Here is a 17,334-nt window from a genome sequence, read left to right as displayed (position 1 = left end):
GGCAAGGAAGGGGGGGCAGCATGGACCCTCTACCCCCAACAGCTTTTGGTGTCCGTGCTCCGAGAATGACCTTTATCTAGGGGTGACCTTCAGGAAAATGCATTTGCAAAGGGTGACTGAACTATAAAAATGAGGGGCAAAAACACCCAAAGGAATCACTCCCCAGCCAGCCATGTCCTGCACTCTTGCACCGAAGACATCCTTTGGGAGCAGATCCTGGCCTGAGAACGTGGTCAGCAGTGTTACAGGGAACCTGGGGTGTGAATTTCCCCTTGAACCCAGCCCAGTTTCAGTCTAGAAAGCGTTTTACCTTTCTTTCTCCTGTAACCATTTCTGGCTTTAATGCCTTCTACTCGTACTCACTTCAAATCTCGCTCTGGTCGTTCAATACACTTATTGATTCTTTAATCCAAACGAATCCAGGGTTGTGAACTGTTTGAAGGTGGCAAACGGTTGTATACTGAGCCACTCAGAGGGGCAACGGACCAGATCTATCTGGACTGTGCAGGCGAGGGCTGGAACGTGCAGAACGCACGTTTTGGGGGGGAATCGGGGACCGGGAATGTGCTGAGGCCACCCGGCGCGTGGTAACCCAGGCTGGTGTAGCCAGAGTGTGACTGGCGAGGGCTGGCCTCAGAGCTGCTGGACCAGGGCTGTGGCTTTACTCAGACACTCAGGGTGGTGATTGCAATGCACCCAAGGCAGCAGGGCAGGGGTGGCACAGCCCCTCACCGGTCTGGGCTGTCATAGGCCGAAAGCCAGGCTGGGTTTTGTCTCCTCACTCCAGGGCAATGGCCCAGCAGTGGGAGACACAGATGTTCAGGCCTGGGCTGCCGCCCGAGCTCTGGGCCCCTCCCACCGCACAAGGTCCTAGGACCCAGGCCCCAGTCCGTGCCCAAATGTCCACCCCACAATGAAGCAGCCCCTTAGCCCAAGCCCCGTGAGACTGAATCAGCTGGCACGGGCCAGCCGCCGGGGTCTAACTGCCGTGTAGACCGATCCACAGAGCCAGCGGCCGGGGGGGAATCCCAGACTGGGGATGGAGAAGCGGGTTTAGGGGTGAGAACGTGTGTGTAGACGAGGCTCTGATCTTCCTTCTCCGGCACGTTCCCGGCCCCAGGGAAAGCGCTGGGGCACGGCGAGGCTGAGCACCAAAAGGCCGGAGGTGGGGCAGCTAGTCCATGGGTCACGTGAGCAGGGATGGGGTCCACCCGCCGGGCCCCTAGGCTGCTTTCTTGCCGCGCTCTCTCTTGAGTCTCTTCTTCAGGAGCAGCAGGTCCACGTAGAGGATGCGGTTGAGGACAGCGGAGGCGCAGATGAGGCCGCCGTGCAAGGCCCCGGCCAGGCCGCAGCTGAAGACGTCCTGCCCTGGGATGGGGGACACAAGCGAGGGCGTCGGAGAGTGGAGCAGCCACGCTGCCCCTGGGCCCTCCCGCCACCCAGACACCCCCCACCCCCCGCTCCTGTGACATCAGGGCTCAACCCAAGAGTAGGGGGTGGGACCCCAGCAGATCTGTCTGGACCGCCAACCTGCCAGGCCCCCGCCAAGGCCCGCTGGGCCACCCCAATGCCTAGGCCGAGCGGGGTGAGCTCCACTGGCCGGGGCGGGGGGGTGCCGGTGCCGGAGAGGGAGGCTGCCCTTACCCGTGAGGTAGAGGTTCCGGACGGGCGTCTCCGCCCGCATGGTGGCCACGACGGCCGGCGCGAAGCGGCTCACGTGGTGCTCGGCCCCGTACATCTCCCCGCGGGGCGCCCCCAGGTAGTGCTGGTTGGTGAGAGGGGAGGCCGCCTCCAAGAACTCCACCTGCCCACAGGGAGGGTGAGAAAAGGCAGGCCAGGGAGAAACATGGGGCTACAGAACCCCCCGCCGCCAGCCCTTCCAGCCCCCCGCCCTGCCCCTCAACCCACCCCCGCAGCATGGACTCTAGGGCCCAAGTCCTTCCAGGTCAGGGTCCTTGTCCCATTGCCCTTGGACCCCCACTCCACCCGCCTGCCCGCCCGCCCGCTCTCAGGCCTTGGCTTCGCTGGGAAGAGGGGGCTAAAAAGCTGTTAACACGTGAACATCCCAGTGCCAACACAGCAAGCTGTAGCTCCCACGTGAGGCGGGCCCTCGGCTCCCTGCTATGTACATACGTGTGTGTGCGTGTACGTGTGCAGTGATCTCTTCACAAGCCGGGGGGCTTTGCCTGGGTCCAATGGCTCCCCTGGAGCTAGCAAAGGGATCTCAGGTTGCTTTTCCAAACCGGGCTTTCGGGTCGGGGTTAAGCCTGGGCTCGCCACTAAAGGGGCCCTGGACCGGCTAGTCCACATTCAAGCGACAGCTCGCTTGTCTAGGTTAGGGCTCTAACATGGGTTCCAGTGTGGACATGGCTTCTGGCCGCCACCCGTCCTTGGGACACGCCTTGAACGGGCTCTAGCAACGTCCCCTCTGCGCCGGCTAATCGCGGTTATCACGAGGCGGCAAACTAGCCTTCGCAGGACCGTCGCTCCCACAATCCCTTGTGGCTTTTCCCCCATCCCATCGAGCTGAGTACGAACCCTCCGCGGCAGTCCCAGGCCCAGAGACCAAGAGGCTGATCTGAGAACCTGGACCTACGTGCAGGGCCCTGCCTATTTCAACTTGAGCTTTGGGTCCGCCTGGGACCTTCTGGCAGCTAATCCTTGGGCATAGAGCAATGGAGCTGTGGGGCTAATGCTTCCAGGGGCCACTGGTCACAGAGCTACTGGCACTCCAGTAGAAGCCAGCACAGGCCAGCTGGAGGAGTCTACTGGGGCGTCACCTTGCCACGGAGCTGAGGGAACCTCTCCAAGGCCATGTCCAGCAGCCGCTGGGCGATCTCCATCTTGTAGGTGTGGTAGTCTTCCCCTCTGTTCTTCACACCAGCCCCTGACCACTCTTCGAACCACTCGTAGCGAGCCATGGTCAGGATGGTCATGCAGGACCGGCCTGGAACACCGCCACCAGGGAGAGGACAGGGGAAAGAGCTCTGGTCTCAAACCTCTGGAGATCCTCCTGAACAGGCCTCTGCCCCCACCAACGCTCCCCCACTCTGATGTTGGGCCAGCCCCCCAAATGGGAGAAGGACATCTGGAGCCCCCTGAAATGTGCTCAGGGGTGGGGGGGGGAGGCTGGCCGTCCTAGCTGAGCAAGTGTGGCCAGGGCGACGTATCGCTGGGAGCCACTGCGCTAGGACAGAGCATCGGCCTGAAGAGATGGGACCGGGTCTTCAGCCGGCGTGAACCAGGAACGTGCTTTTTAGCTTAGCCCTGAGCGACTGGGTTCCACCGCGTCACCTGCTGAGCAGGGAGCAGCGCCTCCCGGCCTCCCGGCCCGCGGAGCCAGACGTGCACGAGCCAGGCTCCTCTAGCGTCCTGAAAACCAGAGGGGGAATGCTGGGGCTGGCGCTTGGGCTCTCCTGCCTAGGAGGTCGGGAGATCACCAGAGCCCGAGCACAACACCCCGTCTTGCGTTTTCTCCAGCCCTCGAATGGTTTGGGTTTGTCCCCAGGACATTTCACCATTGGCCAGGGGCCGGCATGATCCTTAGATCCAGGGGCACCATACGGAGGGTAGCAGGGCTTTAAGGATGGGGCAACAGGTCCGTGTGAGAAGTGTGACCCGTTGGCTACTGGGCAAGGTGGCCAGCAGGTACACAGATGGCTCGGTTTTGCTGGTCCTCGGCCAGGCAGCATCTCCTTGACCTTCCATGAACAGGAACCTCCTAAGTCCTCATTTCTGCCCTGCTGTGTCCTACCCCCCTATGTTCGAGGCATCTCAAGGTTGTGCCATCCCGGCACGGCCCCCCTCTCTTCCCCTCACCCGGCACGCTGCCCCCTGCCCCACTTCCAAGGGCAGATATCCCCCCGCCCCACCCCGCAATGGTTCCCGGTCTCCGGGTGGGTACCTGGGTGCCTCTGCTGGTACGTGGGGTCCTTGGCTGATGGGAAGGTGATGAACATCATGGGCACGTTCTCACTGACCTCCTCCCTGCTGAGGGCAGCGTAGCGGGTCATCCTGAAAGGACCAGAAAGGGCACAAATGGCACAGCAGGATGCAGACCTCCTGGGGAGGAGGGGAAGTGGGGGGCTGCACCCCAGCCCTCTGCACCCATGAGCTGCCCTCACCACCTACCCCCACCCCCTCCTGTGCATGGAGTAACAGTGCTGCCCAATGGGCGAACGTACAGCACCAAGCTCCACGGGGCCCTGATCTCAGCTGCGTTCTGTGTTCTGCCAGGGGGCAATTCCCATCACCTCCCGCTTACAAGTGAACTCAGCCGCCAACCGCTCCCCTGGGCCCTGTCCTCCAGGTCTGACCTCGACCCCTGGCATGCGAGCAGCTCTGGGTCACAGCACATGGTAGGGTGAGGGGCTGAGGTCACAGGCGCTGGCTGAGCCGGGACACATCTAGCTCTCGCCCTGTCCCGCCACCACCTCCATCTAGTACGGCCGACAAGTCCGCCCAGGCAGAGGGCTGGTCTGCACGACGGAGTTAGCCCCTGCGCCTTGCCCTGGGCGGTGTAATTAATCCACCCCGACCCCCATGCCTAGGTCACCCCTCCCGCCCCTTGGAGCCACCGTCTCTCCTGCAACAGAAGAACCCTTCCATCGCTGCAGGGCGTGTCGACACTACAGCGCCACAGCTTGGCTGCTGTCACGTTTCCAGCGCGGCTGTCCCCTAGCGGACGTCTCTACCGCAATCACCCCCCACCACGACCCTGTGGACAGACCCTTCGAGCCAGAAGGGAAGCAAAGCGCTTGAAAAGCCAGCATGGTTTAGTGGGTAGGCTCTGCCACTGACCTCCTGGGTGACCTTGGGCTAGTTGCTTCCCCGCCCCATGCCTCAGTTTCCCCTCTCTCTCTTTGTCTCTCAACTATTTATATCATAAACTCATCGGAGCCAGGACAGTCTCCTCTTACTTGTTTGTACAGCGCCTAGCACAATGGGCCCTTCAGCTGCTATTCTAACATCAACAATAACCACTGGAACATAGAGAGGACAAGGCCTAGTAACGTTCTATGGCTCCGTCCATCTGCCACACTTTAAAGTACAGACCCTGTCTGTCGAATTCAGTCATTAACAGTGCTCCGGTCAGTGTCTTCGGATGAATGTGGGCATTTTTCATTTGCATCATGTTTTCCATGACTACTTCGGTTTCCCCTTCACCTCCCCAAGGGTGCGGCAGGTAAGGGATGTGCAGGGATCCCATCACTCGCCCTTGAAATGCAGCCACCTCTGGGGCAGGACATAGCAGCTGTTTGCCAGCTCAGCCGCACCGGGCAGGAGAGGAGGAAAAATCCCACCTGGGAGTCTAGGCGGGCGGCTTGAGGGTGGGCAGAATGGAACCAGCCGAGGGTTGTTTCCAATGTAAGCGCCTCTGTTATTCTGTGCCCAGCACTAGGGCCGAGCTCTCGGCTGGGGTCCCTCAGCGCTACCATAACGCAAATTAAAGGCTAGACTGGGGCCGGGTCGCAGGGTCTACCACGACCTGATCCCTTTTGGCCTTAAGATGCTCTACGGTGAAGAGCACCACAGGATCTGTACTGACCGAGGCCCGGGGCCAGGACCCGGGTGTCAGAGATGGGACAGACGGAGAAGCACACCTAGTCCGAGGGATCTTTGGCCTGTCACTTACATCTCGTCCAGATCGTTGTGCAGGTAGATCCAGTAGTTGGTGGATTTGATGCCCAGCTCCTCGGCGGTCCCCTGGAGGCCCACGAAGACCAGGAAGGAGCCCATGCCGTGCTGTACCATGCCGAGCACAGACTGGATCCCTGTAAGAGAGAGCGAGGGGTCGTTAGCCATTGTACCCCAGGCTAACACAGTCTGGTTCTCCCGCACCTGCTAGTGTCTGGGGCACAGAGGGTTCAGAGCCAGCTCCTGCCCCTGTGGTCTTGCTCCCGCTCTTTCGCTTTGGGGTCTGGAGGCCCAGGCTTCAGTTCCACGGGGCCGCCCTAGGACATCCCAGATGCGCCAGGAGTGCAGGACAGCAGCCGCGCCCATCCGTTCTCTCTGCCACCCCACGGACCGCTCATTTGCAGGGGCCAGTCGTCTGCAAGACTGGGCCCTTGCCTGGGCGCCTGGAGAGGGGTGGGGCAGACCCCACCTCTGCTGAGATCCCAGGGGGCTGCTCCCCTTTACCTGCTTTGCTCCTGATCTCGGGGGGCAGCAGCGTCCCAAAGGTGTTGAATATCCCAGCGTCCGAGATCACTACGGGGGCATAAACCTTCTCCTCCTGGCCCCGCTTCTGCACCGTCACTCCTGCCAGGAGACAAGGACACCAGACCCTAGGAGACGCACTTCCGCCGTCTGGGGAGGGGGTAACCCAGGTGCCCCTGGGGACTCACCCACAGCCGCGCCGCCCTCGGACAGCAGGATTCTCCCCACGCGGGCTCTCACCAGCACAGCACCTCCAGCCCGCTGGATCACCGGGATGGCGTGGAAGGCGATCTCGCTGGCGCCCCCACGTGGATACCAGGCGCCGCGCTTGTAGTGGTGCACCATGAGGGCGTTGATGAGGAAGCTGGAGTCCCGGGGGGGAACGCCTGGCGGGGAGGGAAAGTGTCACAAAAAGTAACCACTCCCTCTGCGGATTTCACTCCAACCCCAGAGGCCACGTCCTTGCCCTGGAATGACCCAGACATCGCAAGGCCTGAACCTGGGGTTGCCCTGGCTTTGAAGGGGGTAGATATGTGCTCCAACTAATTGCAACCCTATTAGTGAAGAGTTCATTTGGAGACAGGCATTTAAAAGCGAAGTCATAACTGTTGGCAGTTTTGCTAATCAGAATGGGAGGAGGGGAGGAAAAGTAAGTAACTGAGAATGTGGAGATATGTGGATGGACGGCCGTGAATCTAGACGGCGCTGATAGTACAAGTTTATTGAAAGTTAGAAAAGTGCCGATTTAGTAGCGGGTCATTCTCTATGTGTTCTGTAGAAGTTAGTTATCAAAAGTTTAGATGATCCGAGTGTACTTTGGGAGCCGTCCAGGGCCGGCTTTAGGCCAATTCCACCAATTCCCCCGAATCGGGCTCCGCGCCTAAGAGGGCCCCGCGCCGAGTGGCAGGGCCGCCCAGAGTGGGGGGTAAGTGGCAGAGAATCCCTTCCCTGGCTAGAGGCGCCTTTTTAATTTTTACTCACCCGACAGCGCTCTGTGTCTTTGGCGGCATGTCCTTCAGTGCCACTGAAGACCCGGAGCGAGTGAAGGACCCACTGCCAAAGACTAGGAGTGCGGCCCAGTGAGTACAAGCCCCATGTGGTTTTTTTATGTTTTTTTTGTTTTTGTTTTTTTAAGTCAACCCTGCCGAATCCCATCAAAACTATTTGAATCGGGCCCCGCACTTCCTAAAGCCGGCCCTGGAGCCGTCCCAGGAAGCTATCCTGGGAGAGACATTTTCCTGACAACTTTACTCCCCAGCAGGGAGGCGTTTGACCAGCGCTGATCTGTCGTGGATGACTCAATACTGGCTCCGAATATTAGTAAATAGCTGGGATGTTCTAAACCAGGAGTAGGCAACCTATGGCACACGTGCCGAAGGCGGCCCGCAAGCGGATTTTCAGTGGCACTCACACTGCCCGGGTCCTGGCCACCGGTCCGGGGGGGCTCTGCATTTTAATTGAATTTTAAATGAAGCTTCTTAAACATTTTAAAAAACCTTATTTACTTTACATACAACAATAGTTTAGTTATATATTATAGACTTCTAGAAAGAGACCTTCTAAAAACGTTAAAATGTATGACTGGCCTGTGAAACCTTAACTCAGAGTGAATAAATCAAATGAAGACTCGGCACACCACTTCCGAAAGGTTGCCAACTCCTGTTCTAAACCTATTGTTTATGTCTGTGTGCGCTTAAACCTAATAAAGTGCGGTGTTAGACAAGAGCACATTTAATCCTTGATCAGACAGAATCGCTGAGTTCCTGTTGGTTTGTTCCTGGAGTGAAATAGTTAAGTTGTCCCTGTTGGGGGTTCTGACATCCCCGGGTGACACTGGTACCCTCAACGCACGCGCCTATCCACTGAGCTAAGGGAGTAACTCCACCAGCTGTAAGGCAGTAGGAGGCTGTTATATTACACCATTGAGGGTATTATATATAACGACACGTTCATTAATCATAACATCACACAACAAATGAATAATAAATGAAACAAACTGTAAAGTAAAATCAAAAATAATGCTTATAATAAATGAATAATAAACTAAAATCATTGGCTACATACTCCAGGACAACGGCTCCCCCGTCCCCCTACCCCGCTCAGTCAGTGTATTACACAACCCCACTGACTTCCATGGAGCGGCATCAGTACAGTCAAGACGTCCCCAGGAGTGTAAAACAACCCCAGGGCCTGGAGAGCTCCTCTGCCATCCAGCGACCCCTGGCGTGGCTCAGCAGTCAGTGGGCACCGTGGTTCCAAGCCCGCTGACCTGGGGCACCCTGCCTTGTTGGGGGAGACCCCTGGGGGCAGGCGGCTGGGGCCCACCTCACCGTAGAAGAAGTAGCTGAGGACCACCTGCAGGTCCTTGTTGGCCGTCAGCCGCTCCACGACCTGGCTGTGGCTGGTGTCCGCCATCTTGAAGACGGGGGAGACCCAGTGAACGAGGCCCGTGCGGATCAGCAGCGTGGCCAGCCAGAGGGGGATCATCTTGAGCACGGCGATGAGGGGCACCCGTGTCGCCGCCACCTGTGGGAAAGGCGAGAACAACCCACAGTAACGGGCCTGGCAGAGCCTTCTGGCTCCCCCAGGAAGGGAGGGAGAGAGCCCCAGCCATCCCAGAGCCTGAGCGGGAGACTCTTGAGCACAATGGCACCTGTGCATCACGAGGCAGAATGGCCCAGTGGTCAGAGCATCAGACTGGGCCTCAGGGCTCTGTTCCCTGCTCTGAGTGACCCTGGGTAAGTCACCTCCCCCTCTGTGTCTCTGTTTTCCCCACCCAGGCAAAGCCAGGTTCTGTCGCTGGGCGCACGTACAGCACCAAGCACCATGGGGCCCCGATCTCAGCTGGGGCTGCTGCAGCCAGGGGGCCGTTCCGCGACCTCGGCTCTCACCTTGGACAGCCTCATGAACTCCCGGATGGCCTCCTTCTCCGCCGGGAACTGCTTCTCCAGCTCCTCCGCAAAGGTCCGTTTCCCCGAGCGCAAGTGGTAGTCCCGGTCCCCTACCGTCACGCAGTCATAGGGGTCCTCCAGCCGCACCCACTCCAGCTGCCCATCCGTGAGCTGGTCGAAAGCCACCCGCAGCATGCCCATCGGGTGCATCTGACCCACGTAGTGGATGCCTGCCGGGCCAGGAGGGCAAGAGAAAGGGTTGGCCCCGGTGATATGGAGGGGGGCGGGGTTTGGAAGGCGAGATCTTTGGGGGTGGGGCTTGGAGAAAAGCTGGAGATCCGGGCCAGAGCCATAACCCGCTGGGGCTAGCCAGAGGAAGCATGCCCGGGTGCCACGTACTGCACACACGCCACCCCTGTGGCTGGCAGCCGAGCCCACCTACCCCGATGCCGGTAGCCACCTCGGCAGCCTCCCATCCAATTACCGGTCAGACCCCACGCTGCTTAGCTTATGAGATCTGACATGAATCTGGCGGCCCACAGGGGTTAGAGCGGCAGGACAAAAGCGACAGCTGCTAGGGAATTAAGTAAACCAATTAGCCGTCATCCTGCTCTTGGAGTCACCTTCAGAGAGGTGGAGCTGGGGGGTTTTGGTTTGGTTTTGACCTCAGCTAACCTTGTTGTTAGGCCCCGTGTCCCCCACGACACACTGCAGAGAGGGTGTGCCAGCACCCGGGGTGGGGGGGATCTTCGCACAACCATCCCCTAGAGAAATCAGACCACCTTCCGACCTGGTACCGATATTACTGCCCACTTGTGGGGCAGGTCCTTATCATGACCTCCCATTTTACTAATGGGGAAACTGAGGCACAGAGCAGGGACGGGACTTGTCCCCCGCCCCCAGGTCATGCAGGGTCCAGCTTTCAAATCCCGCCTTCCAACTCTCCTTTGCTGCGATGCCCACAAAACCCATGACAGAGGTGAGGCAGGGGGTGCCCACTGTGCCAGCCAGTATGGGTCATCAATCCCTTCTGCTCCCCCGTCTGCTCACCCCGGCCAATTGGGGGGTCCCCGGAAAAATAGGCGCCCCCACGTCTCCGACCCGCTCCGCCTGCCCAGCACTCCTGCTGGGGAGCGGGGTGAAGCCCCCGCACTCTGACCCCATTTCCCCAGCAGGTGTGCTGGGCGGGGGAGGGACTGCCCTCCACCCAGGCAAGAAGCTGTAGGGGGGTCCCACAGGCCGGGCCTTGCCCCAAGGAATCCAGCGTCTCCTTTGACGTCATCAAGCAGGCTCCTCCCACCGCTTACCCACGTCAAACTCAAAGCCTTTCTCCTGGAAGGTGTGGCAGCATCCCCCCGCCTGGTCGTGCTGCTCCAGCACCAGGACCCGCTTGCCGGCCTTTGCCAAGGCAGCCGCCGCGGCCAGGCCTCCGATCCCGCTGCCGATCACGATGGCGTCCAGGTCGGGCGGCACCTTCTCCAGGGCGAAACCTGGCAAGGGATGGCAAAGGGTGAACAACGCCAGAGCCCACAGGATCCCGGGGGCGTGGGAGGGGAGACCCGTGCCACGGCCCTACTCTGGGGTGACATGGGGTCGCTGCCACCCAGCCCGAAACCCTCTGTCTCATTCTCCTGGCCCCGCTGCGGCTTCTCACCCCAGGCACCCAGGACGATGGGACCCCCCAGCGGCTCTGGTGCCTCCTGCGGGGGGCTGTGATGAATCCAAAGGGGGTTTCTTCACCGAGGCTGCAGGACACAGGCAGAACCGGCGGGTCCCTCTGCTCACCAGAACGCCTGGCAGGGTCTCCCTGGCGGAGACAGCTGGCTACAGCCCAGCGACACAGCCCCGAGGGCCAGATTCCCTCTCCCCAGTGCCGGGGGGGGGGTGTCATTCCTACCAGGGAATCTGAGCCGTAGGGCCACAGGACCACCTGCCCTGGTGTGAATGGCTGAGGGTGGGGGGGCAGGTATGTTCATCTAGGACCGAGCAACTCAACCTTGCACTGGAGGGGGGCAGGTACCCACATAACTTTCGCTAAGTCTCTCTCACTGGGGTTCCTCCCTTGGGACTGGCTGGGGCTACGGTGAAAGGATTGCCCTAGTGGGAAGGGGGGCGCTGACCCCGGGATTAACACTTGATCTCCCCGAAAGGGGGTCGGGGCTTCGGCAGGGACGGCGGAGCCAGTCTGCTGATGCCGGGGCCCTCCGACGGGTGTCACAAACGAGATGTGGGGACCACGTCAGAGCAGCTACCCCAACAAAGGGCAGCTCCACGACCCCAGTGATTATAAAATACCACATAGAGGCTCCTTGGCTGCCTCAGTTTACCAGGGCTGACCAGACAACCCTGGCAGCTTTCCGAGAGGGGCTGGGCTCCACGCGCTGAGTAGACAGCTTCCCAGAGAGCTGGGGTCTTGCTGGGCCAGCTGGGGGGAGCTGCCCCGAACGAAGTAGGTGCGTGGCCAGCAGAACCAAAGGGCGGAGTGGAAAACGTTTTGCAGCGACTGGAGGTGTGTGGGTACCCGAGCGCCGCCCAGGGCATGAGGCAGTGCTACTCTCGGCCCCAGCAATCCAGGGAGAGGCTCGGGGAGTCTGCCAGCAGCCTCCGGCTCATCCTACAGTCCCGCTACAAGCCCCACACCCACAGCTGGACTTCAAGGCCTGACGACTGGGTCACAAAAGCCCAAAGCAACCCAGGGCTGGGCGGCCACCTGCTACCGACGACCTCTGACCCTTGCGGCCTGGCCCGGGACGGATCAAGACTCCCAGGTAAGACCCATGACCCCGCCCCTCCAGACACAGGAGCAGCCGGGCGACACGCAGCCCAGCTGCCGAGACCCGGTCACTCCGCCCCCACTCCCAGGACCTGGCCCGAGGGGCCACGGGCCGACACGTCCAGCCGCAGGGCTGAGCGGATGGAGACACACGTGCAGATGCTGCCCGGGATAGGGCTGGTCGTGAGGGCTGGTGCTGTCGCATATGCAGCACGCAGCTGCCTAGGGCACCATGAAATGTGGGGCAATTTGGTGGGTATGCTGAGCAGAGAGATGGCAGGAAACCCCACCCCAATGTCCCAGGGCCGATCTCCGGGGTGAGGGCTGGCTGCTGTAGAGACCCAGCAGGCTGAGAGCCAGAGAGCAGCATCGGAGAGAGACGGCGCTGGGGTTGGACTAGTTGACTGGGCTGTTCCCGGGTGAACTCCTGCTGCCCCCACGGCGGGAGGGCTGGTCTTCACCCCCAGGCAAGAGCTGATGGGGACCCCCCTGCTAACCAGGGAACCCCCCGCACCGGACCCAAGCCCCAGACCGACCCAGAGAGAGAGGATTTGATTTGCATTGCCACCCAGGCCCCCTTGCATTGCCAGAGCGTGGCCTCTCGCTCTCTGTGTCTGGGTCCGATTCTAACCCAGGCCGAGGCCCAGAGCCAGCCTGACGCGTGAGCTGGAGGGAACACCCAACTCCAGCACGGGAGCGGAGGGAGATGGGAAAAGCCCAGCCCCGGCGGACCGGAATAGACGCAGATTAAACCGAAAAACACAGGCCGAGAAGGGCTCGGTCCATCTGCCGTGGCGGACGAGGGGGATTATCGTGCTGCTGGATAACGAGAAAATAGGTGGCCGGGTTGAGTCAAAGCCACTGCGCCAGGGGGCGGGGAGGGAGCGGAGGAAGGAGCAGATGGAAACAAAGGTTCAAAATGAAACGGGGATCAGGGTAGGGAGGAGGGGAGCGAGCACGGGGTGCCCGCAGGACTGTCCAGATGGGCTGTTCACCCAGACACCACGAGGCACGAGGGGAGAGTCTGTCGGCCCTCAAATTAGTCAGTGCCTTGGAGAAGCGATGCGGCCCGGCTGAGGCCAGGGCATGCCCTGTCTCTCACCTTGGCTGCCTTGCGCCAGGCTTAAGGGACATTGGAGGACGTCCCTGTGCCAATCTGGTGTCCTGGGCCAGCTCCTGCTTCCATGGCTGGGCAGGTTTCAAACGAAGCGTCTGGCTCTGGGGAGCAGGTCTTTAGGGTCGGTTATCTGAGTAATACTGACTCACACAACTAGCACCTTTCAGCCCGGGGGGACTCGCCGAATTTTACCTGTGGGAACAGTGAATCCATTCGAACAAACACACGCTCTGGGGGAAACTGAGTCACAGCGAGGGGGAGTGATTTGCCCGAGGTCACAGAGCGGTGCAGCAGGGAATGGAACCCAGGAGTCCTGATTCCTAGTCCCCTACTTTGTTAGCTCTTTGGAGCAGGGCCCACCTTTTGGTTCTGGGTCCTTTCTTTGGTGCCCACCCAGGCCGTGCCGGTCCCGCACACGACAAGGGCGAGTGGGTGGAGATGGTGTTGCCCCACATACGGGGGGACAGTCCCTCCGTCCTGTGCTGAGACTGCGCCCCCCCCCCCAGACGCCAGCTCTGGGCAATGACTGCAGCACCCCAGAGAGCAGGGGTGCGGTGCGAGAAGCGATCCGCTCCCGTGCAATCGGGTCAGACCCGCGCAGACGCGAGGTGTTTCAGAAGCAGGTTCCTATTGTCTAGATTTACTCACAACTTTGAATATTTGTTTCCTGTTATTGGCAACACACATTTTATACAAAGAGAAATGGGCGCGGCCCCTTTAAGAAAAGACAGGGTGGGGGCACGGTGAGTGAGCTCTTGCGGGGGTCTGAAGCAGGCAGAGGGGGGACTGCTGCCAGAAAAAAGCGGTGGGTGGGGCTCAGCCTGCAAGAACCTCCTAAGGACAAAAAGTTTCGCTTCCCAGCGGGAACAAGGTTCTCCTTTGCAAAACTGGGTCTTGTGATTAAAGGGGTGACAAATGCGGAGATTTGTTCTGGGCCCCAGGCTGCAAAACGGAGCTTGCAAATTCTCCCAGGATCTCCTGACTGGGACAGAGTGGCTGTGCGTGGCATGGGCCGATCCAACAAATCTGAGGGGCACCGGGCAGGGAGGTTAGAAAGGGAACGTGTTCGGTGAGTGGGGAGGAAGGTACTGTCCCTGACGTTCCATCTCGATGATCAAAGTCAGGAAAGGGAAGGGGGCAAACCTGACCCACAAAAGGCTAACCAGGAAAAAAACAACCCACGCAAGAACGGAAAGAAGCTTTCTTAGCTTGTCGGAAGTAGGGCGACCAGATGTCCCGATTTTATAGGGACAGTCCCGGTTTTGGGGTCTTTTTCTTATATAGTCTCCTATTATCCCCCACCCCGTCCTGATTTTTCACACTTGCTGTCTGGTCACCCTAGTCGGCAGATGGAGCAGGCAGTGCGGCAGCGACACAAGACAAGAGAGTGACTTGGAGCAGATGAAAACGGAACCGTTGAACACGAGGGGAATAAGGGGGGACAGTCTCGGATCCAGCAGAACCCGCCATCCGTGTTTAGGAACAATTTCAGAACAACTCACCAGACCGGTGATTCCGTGCAACAGGCCAGTTCAGTTCCAGACGTCTGGCAACCAAACTGATCATGGATAAAGAGGGGTTATCCCGGGCCAGCAATTCTAGAAGGTGGGCTCCGTGCACTCAGCCCAGAACTAAACCTCCTAAGTTTTACGGAGAGTCAGAGCGATTTCCCATTGCCCAAAAGGCCGTGTCTACACTGCGAATGCTTTGTTGGTATAACTTTAGACCCAGCATCTGCCACCAGAAGGAGTTTTTTCTGCCAGCACAGCCACACCACTTCCCCGAACGACACATTAGCTATGCCCACAGAAGCAGGGGCGGCTCTATGCTTTTTGCCACCCCAAGCACAGCAGTCAGGCGGCCTTCGGCGGCATGCCTGCGGGCGGTCCACGGTCACGCGGATTCAGCGGCGTTTCTGCGGGTGATCTGCTGGTGCCGCGGCTTCGGCGTACCCGCCGCCCACATTGCCGCCGAAACCGCGGGACCAGCAGACCTCCCGCAGGCACGCCGCCGAAGGCCGCCTGACTGCCGCCCTCACAGCGACCGGCAGGCCGCCCCCCACAGCTTGCCGCCCCAGGCACGCGCTTGCTGCGCTGGTGTCTGGAGCCGCCCCTGCACAGAAGCACTCTTCCGCTGCGTCTACACTGGGATTTTGCTGTCACAGCCTGCGGTTTTATCACACCCCTGACCAACACAGCTACCAACCAACCGGTGTAGTGTAGACGTGGCCTAAGGCAGACCTTAGGGACACATTACCTACAAAAGTGCCACCAATCTCGATCAAACATTAACAAAGGCGGTTCAAGAACTCAGCGAGGGACACCGCTGGATTTCCCGGAGAGTGCAATGGATCTTGATCCCAAAAAAATGGCCTTTGCATCCGAGAAAGCAGAGTCTGCATTAAAACACCCATCTGGAGTGGTTCAAAGGCAGTCGATTTGGACCAGAATATCAGAGCTGACCTAAAACAGCACTTATGGGATTTAAACGGAGCTGACTTCGGTTGGAAAAAGCTCGTCACTTGGAAGTGAAGCACCGGCAAAAATTAAGGGCATCTGAGCAACTGAGGCTACTACAAAGAAACGCCTGTTGTGGAAGAAGGAGAAACTAGCAATCTCCCCCCGTTAAAGAGCATAATTGGATACCCCTACATTCACTAGCTTCTCAGGTGGAGCGGGACACTAAAGCAACCAGACGGCTAGAAACTGCCGTGACAGCGCTCACCCAGAGCGTAAGTTCAGGGAATCCCTAAACTAATCCCGCAATAGCCACCAGAAAGGACAAATGCAGCGGAATGATCGGTCAGAACTGCCCACGGGGAACCTCAGCGGACAGATGTGATCGCTGCTACCCCAGGCACGGGGCTGGCAGGTGCCGTCGGGAAACAGGAGAGGGTGACAACCGGGAGGGGCAGGGAGTGAGCAACCCCCCGGGGAAGTCCGAAGATACGTGCGCCTACTGCCAGCCAGAAGGCGACGGGGGACAGGCGCCCGTGGGACGGTGTCAGAGCCGCCCAGGTGCCACTTAGAGCTCACGCCCTCCCCGCCCTTGGCACTCTCCCTGGCTCACACTCTACACTTACCCTGCTTCAGGACCTTGTCCCTGACCTTCTGATCCGTGACCAGCGGCCTGGGGGGCTGCAGGGGGCCCCCGGCAAAGGGGTTCCCCGGCCGGCCGAAGAGCCGGGCGCCCAGCAGCCCCAAGGCCAGCAGGCAGAGGCCGAGGACAAGCGCAGGCCACATTGCTGCGGGCTGCAGAGCTCAGCACAAATCCCAGCAAAGGAGGCGGACTGGAGTCTGTGTGCGCTGGGAGGGGAGGCTGGGAGCAACAGGTGGGCGGGGAGCCGGCTTGGCCTCAGTCCCAGTGGATAAGCCAAGGGCTGTTAACCCTTTGCTCAGCTCTGCCTGGGGAGGCCCTGCGGATCCGGCCTGCCCAGCCAGTGCCTCCGCTGCTCTCGGATAAACTGATGCAGTGCTCCAGACCAACTTACCCTGAAGACAGGCTGATCCCCCTGTGACGAAGTGGGGGGTTTCTTGTGTTCTGTGGAGTTTCAATGGTTTGCATGCGGAAGGGGTGGGACTCAGTTTCCCTGGTGTTACTGGTTTAACGAGGTGAGGGGAGAGGGAGTTTGTTGTTACAGAGGACCGGAGAGAGAATTTGGGGACCCAGACGATGGCCGGGAGGATGGATACCCCAGCGACCGGTGACCTGGCAACCTGGTGACCCGGAGCCCCAGCTGAGGAGACGCAGCCGGTTCTGGCCGGTGGGCGGACAATGGGCTGCAGAGTGAGGACCCAGTGACCTAACCAGCTGGTTCCAGCCAGAGGACAGAAGCGAGAAGAGGAGGCCCCGGTTTACGACCCTGTTTACCTGGAGAGAAGACAATGGACCGAGGTGGGGCCTGGAGCTCAGATGCCCAGCTGGGAGCAGGGGGGCTCTGGGCTGAAGAGGGGGAGTAGGCAGAGCCCACCTGGATGCAGAGAGACTGGGATGTGCTGGGCTGAGGGAGGCCAGGCCTGAGGCCCTGAGAGTTTCTTGTGCTGTGTTCAACTCTCAATAAACCCTCCTGTTTTATGCTGGCTGAGAGTCCCTCCGGTCTAGAGAACAGGGTGGCATCAACCCCTTCGGGGAATGAAGGCCCGGGGGGTCCAGAGCGAGTGGACTCCCTGAGGGGGCCCACGGCGAGAAACAGGTGTGCTAGGGCTCCGAGAGGTGTGGCTCCAGGAGGTGGAGGGGCCTGACCCCGAGAGAGAGTGGACCCCCGAGAAGGGCTGTCTCACTAACAGGGGCACCCCCCACGGACCGCACAGGGCCAAGAGCGGGCACGATCTGTGAGTCCGTGACGCCCCCCCCACACCCCTTTGCTCCTTCAGATACAGTGACACACACACACA

At 59.9% G+C, this 17,334-nt stretch overlaps 1 protein-coding gene across 1 annotated transcript; it reads right to left on the bottom strand.

Annotated features, from left to right (window-relative positions):
- Positions 1-388: 388 nt before the first annotated feature.
- On the bottom strand, positions 389-16,299 carry LOC128828971 (all-trans-retinol 13,14-reductase-like). Its single transcript, XM_054014024.1, has 11 exons — positions 16,023-16,299; positions 10,358-10,540; positions 9,051-9,280; positions 8,490-8,685; positions 6,348-6,545; positions 6,142-6,261; positions 5,636-5,774; positions 3,905-4,014; positions 2,781-2,947; positions 1,645-1,804; positions 389-1,368 (listed from the first exon to the last, which is right to left on the bottom strand). Exons 1-11 carry the CDS (start codon positions 16,180-16,182, stop codon positions 1,223-1,225), a joined length of 1,809 nt encoding a protein of 602 aa, XP_053869999.1. The 5' UTR covers positions 16,183-16,299; the 3' UTR covers positions 389-1,222.
- Between the last annotated feature and the right edge of the window lie 1,035 nt (positions 16,300-17,334).

This window comes from Malaclemys terrapin, chromosome 25 (assembly GCF_027887155.1).
Source record: "Malaclemys terrapin pileata isolate rMalTer1 chromosome 25, rMalTer1.hap1, whole genome shotgun sequence".
Taxonomy (NCBI): domain Eukaryota; kingdom Metazoa; phylum Chordata; order Testudines; family Emydidae; genus Malaclemys; species Malaclemys terrapin.
Note: the sequence above shows the minus strand (reverse complement) of the source record. Positions and strands in the feature narration are given on the sequence as shown.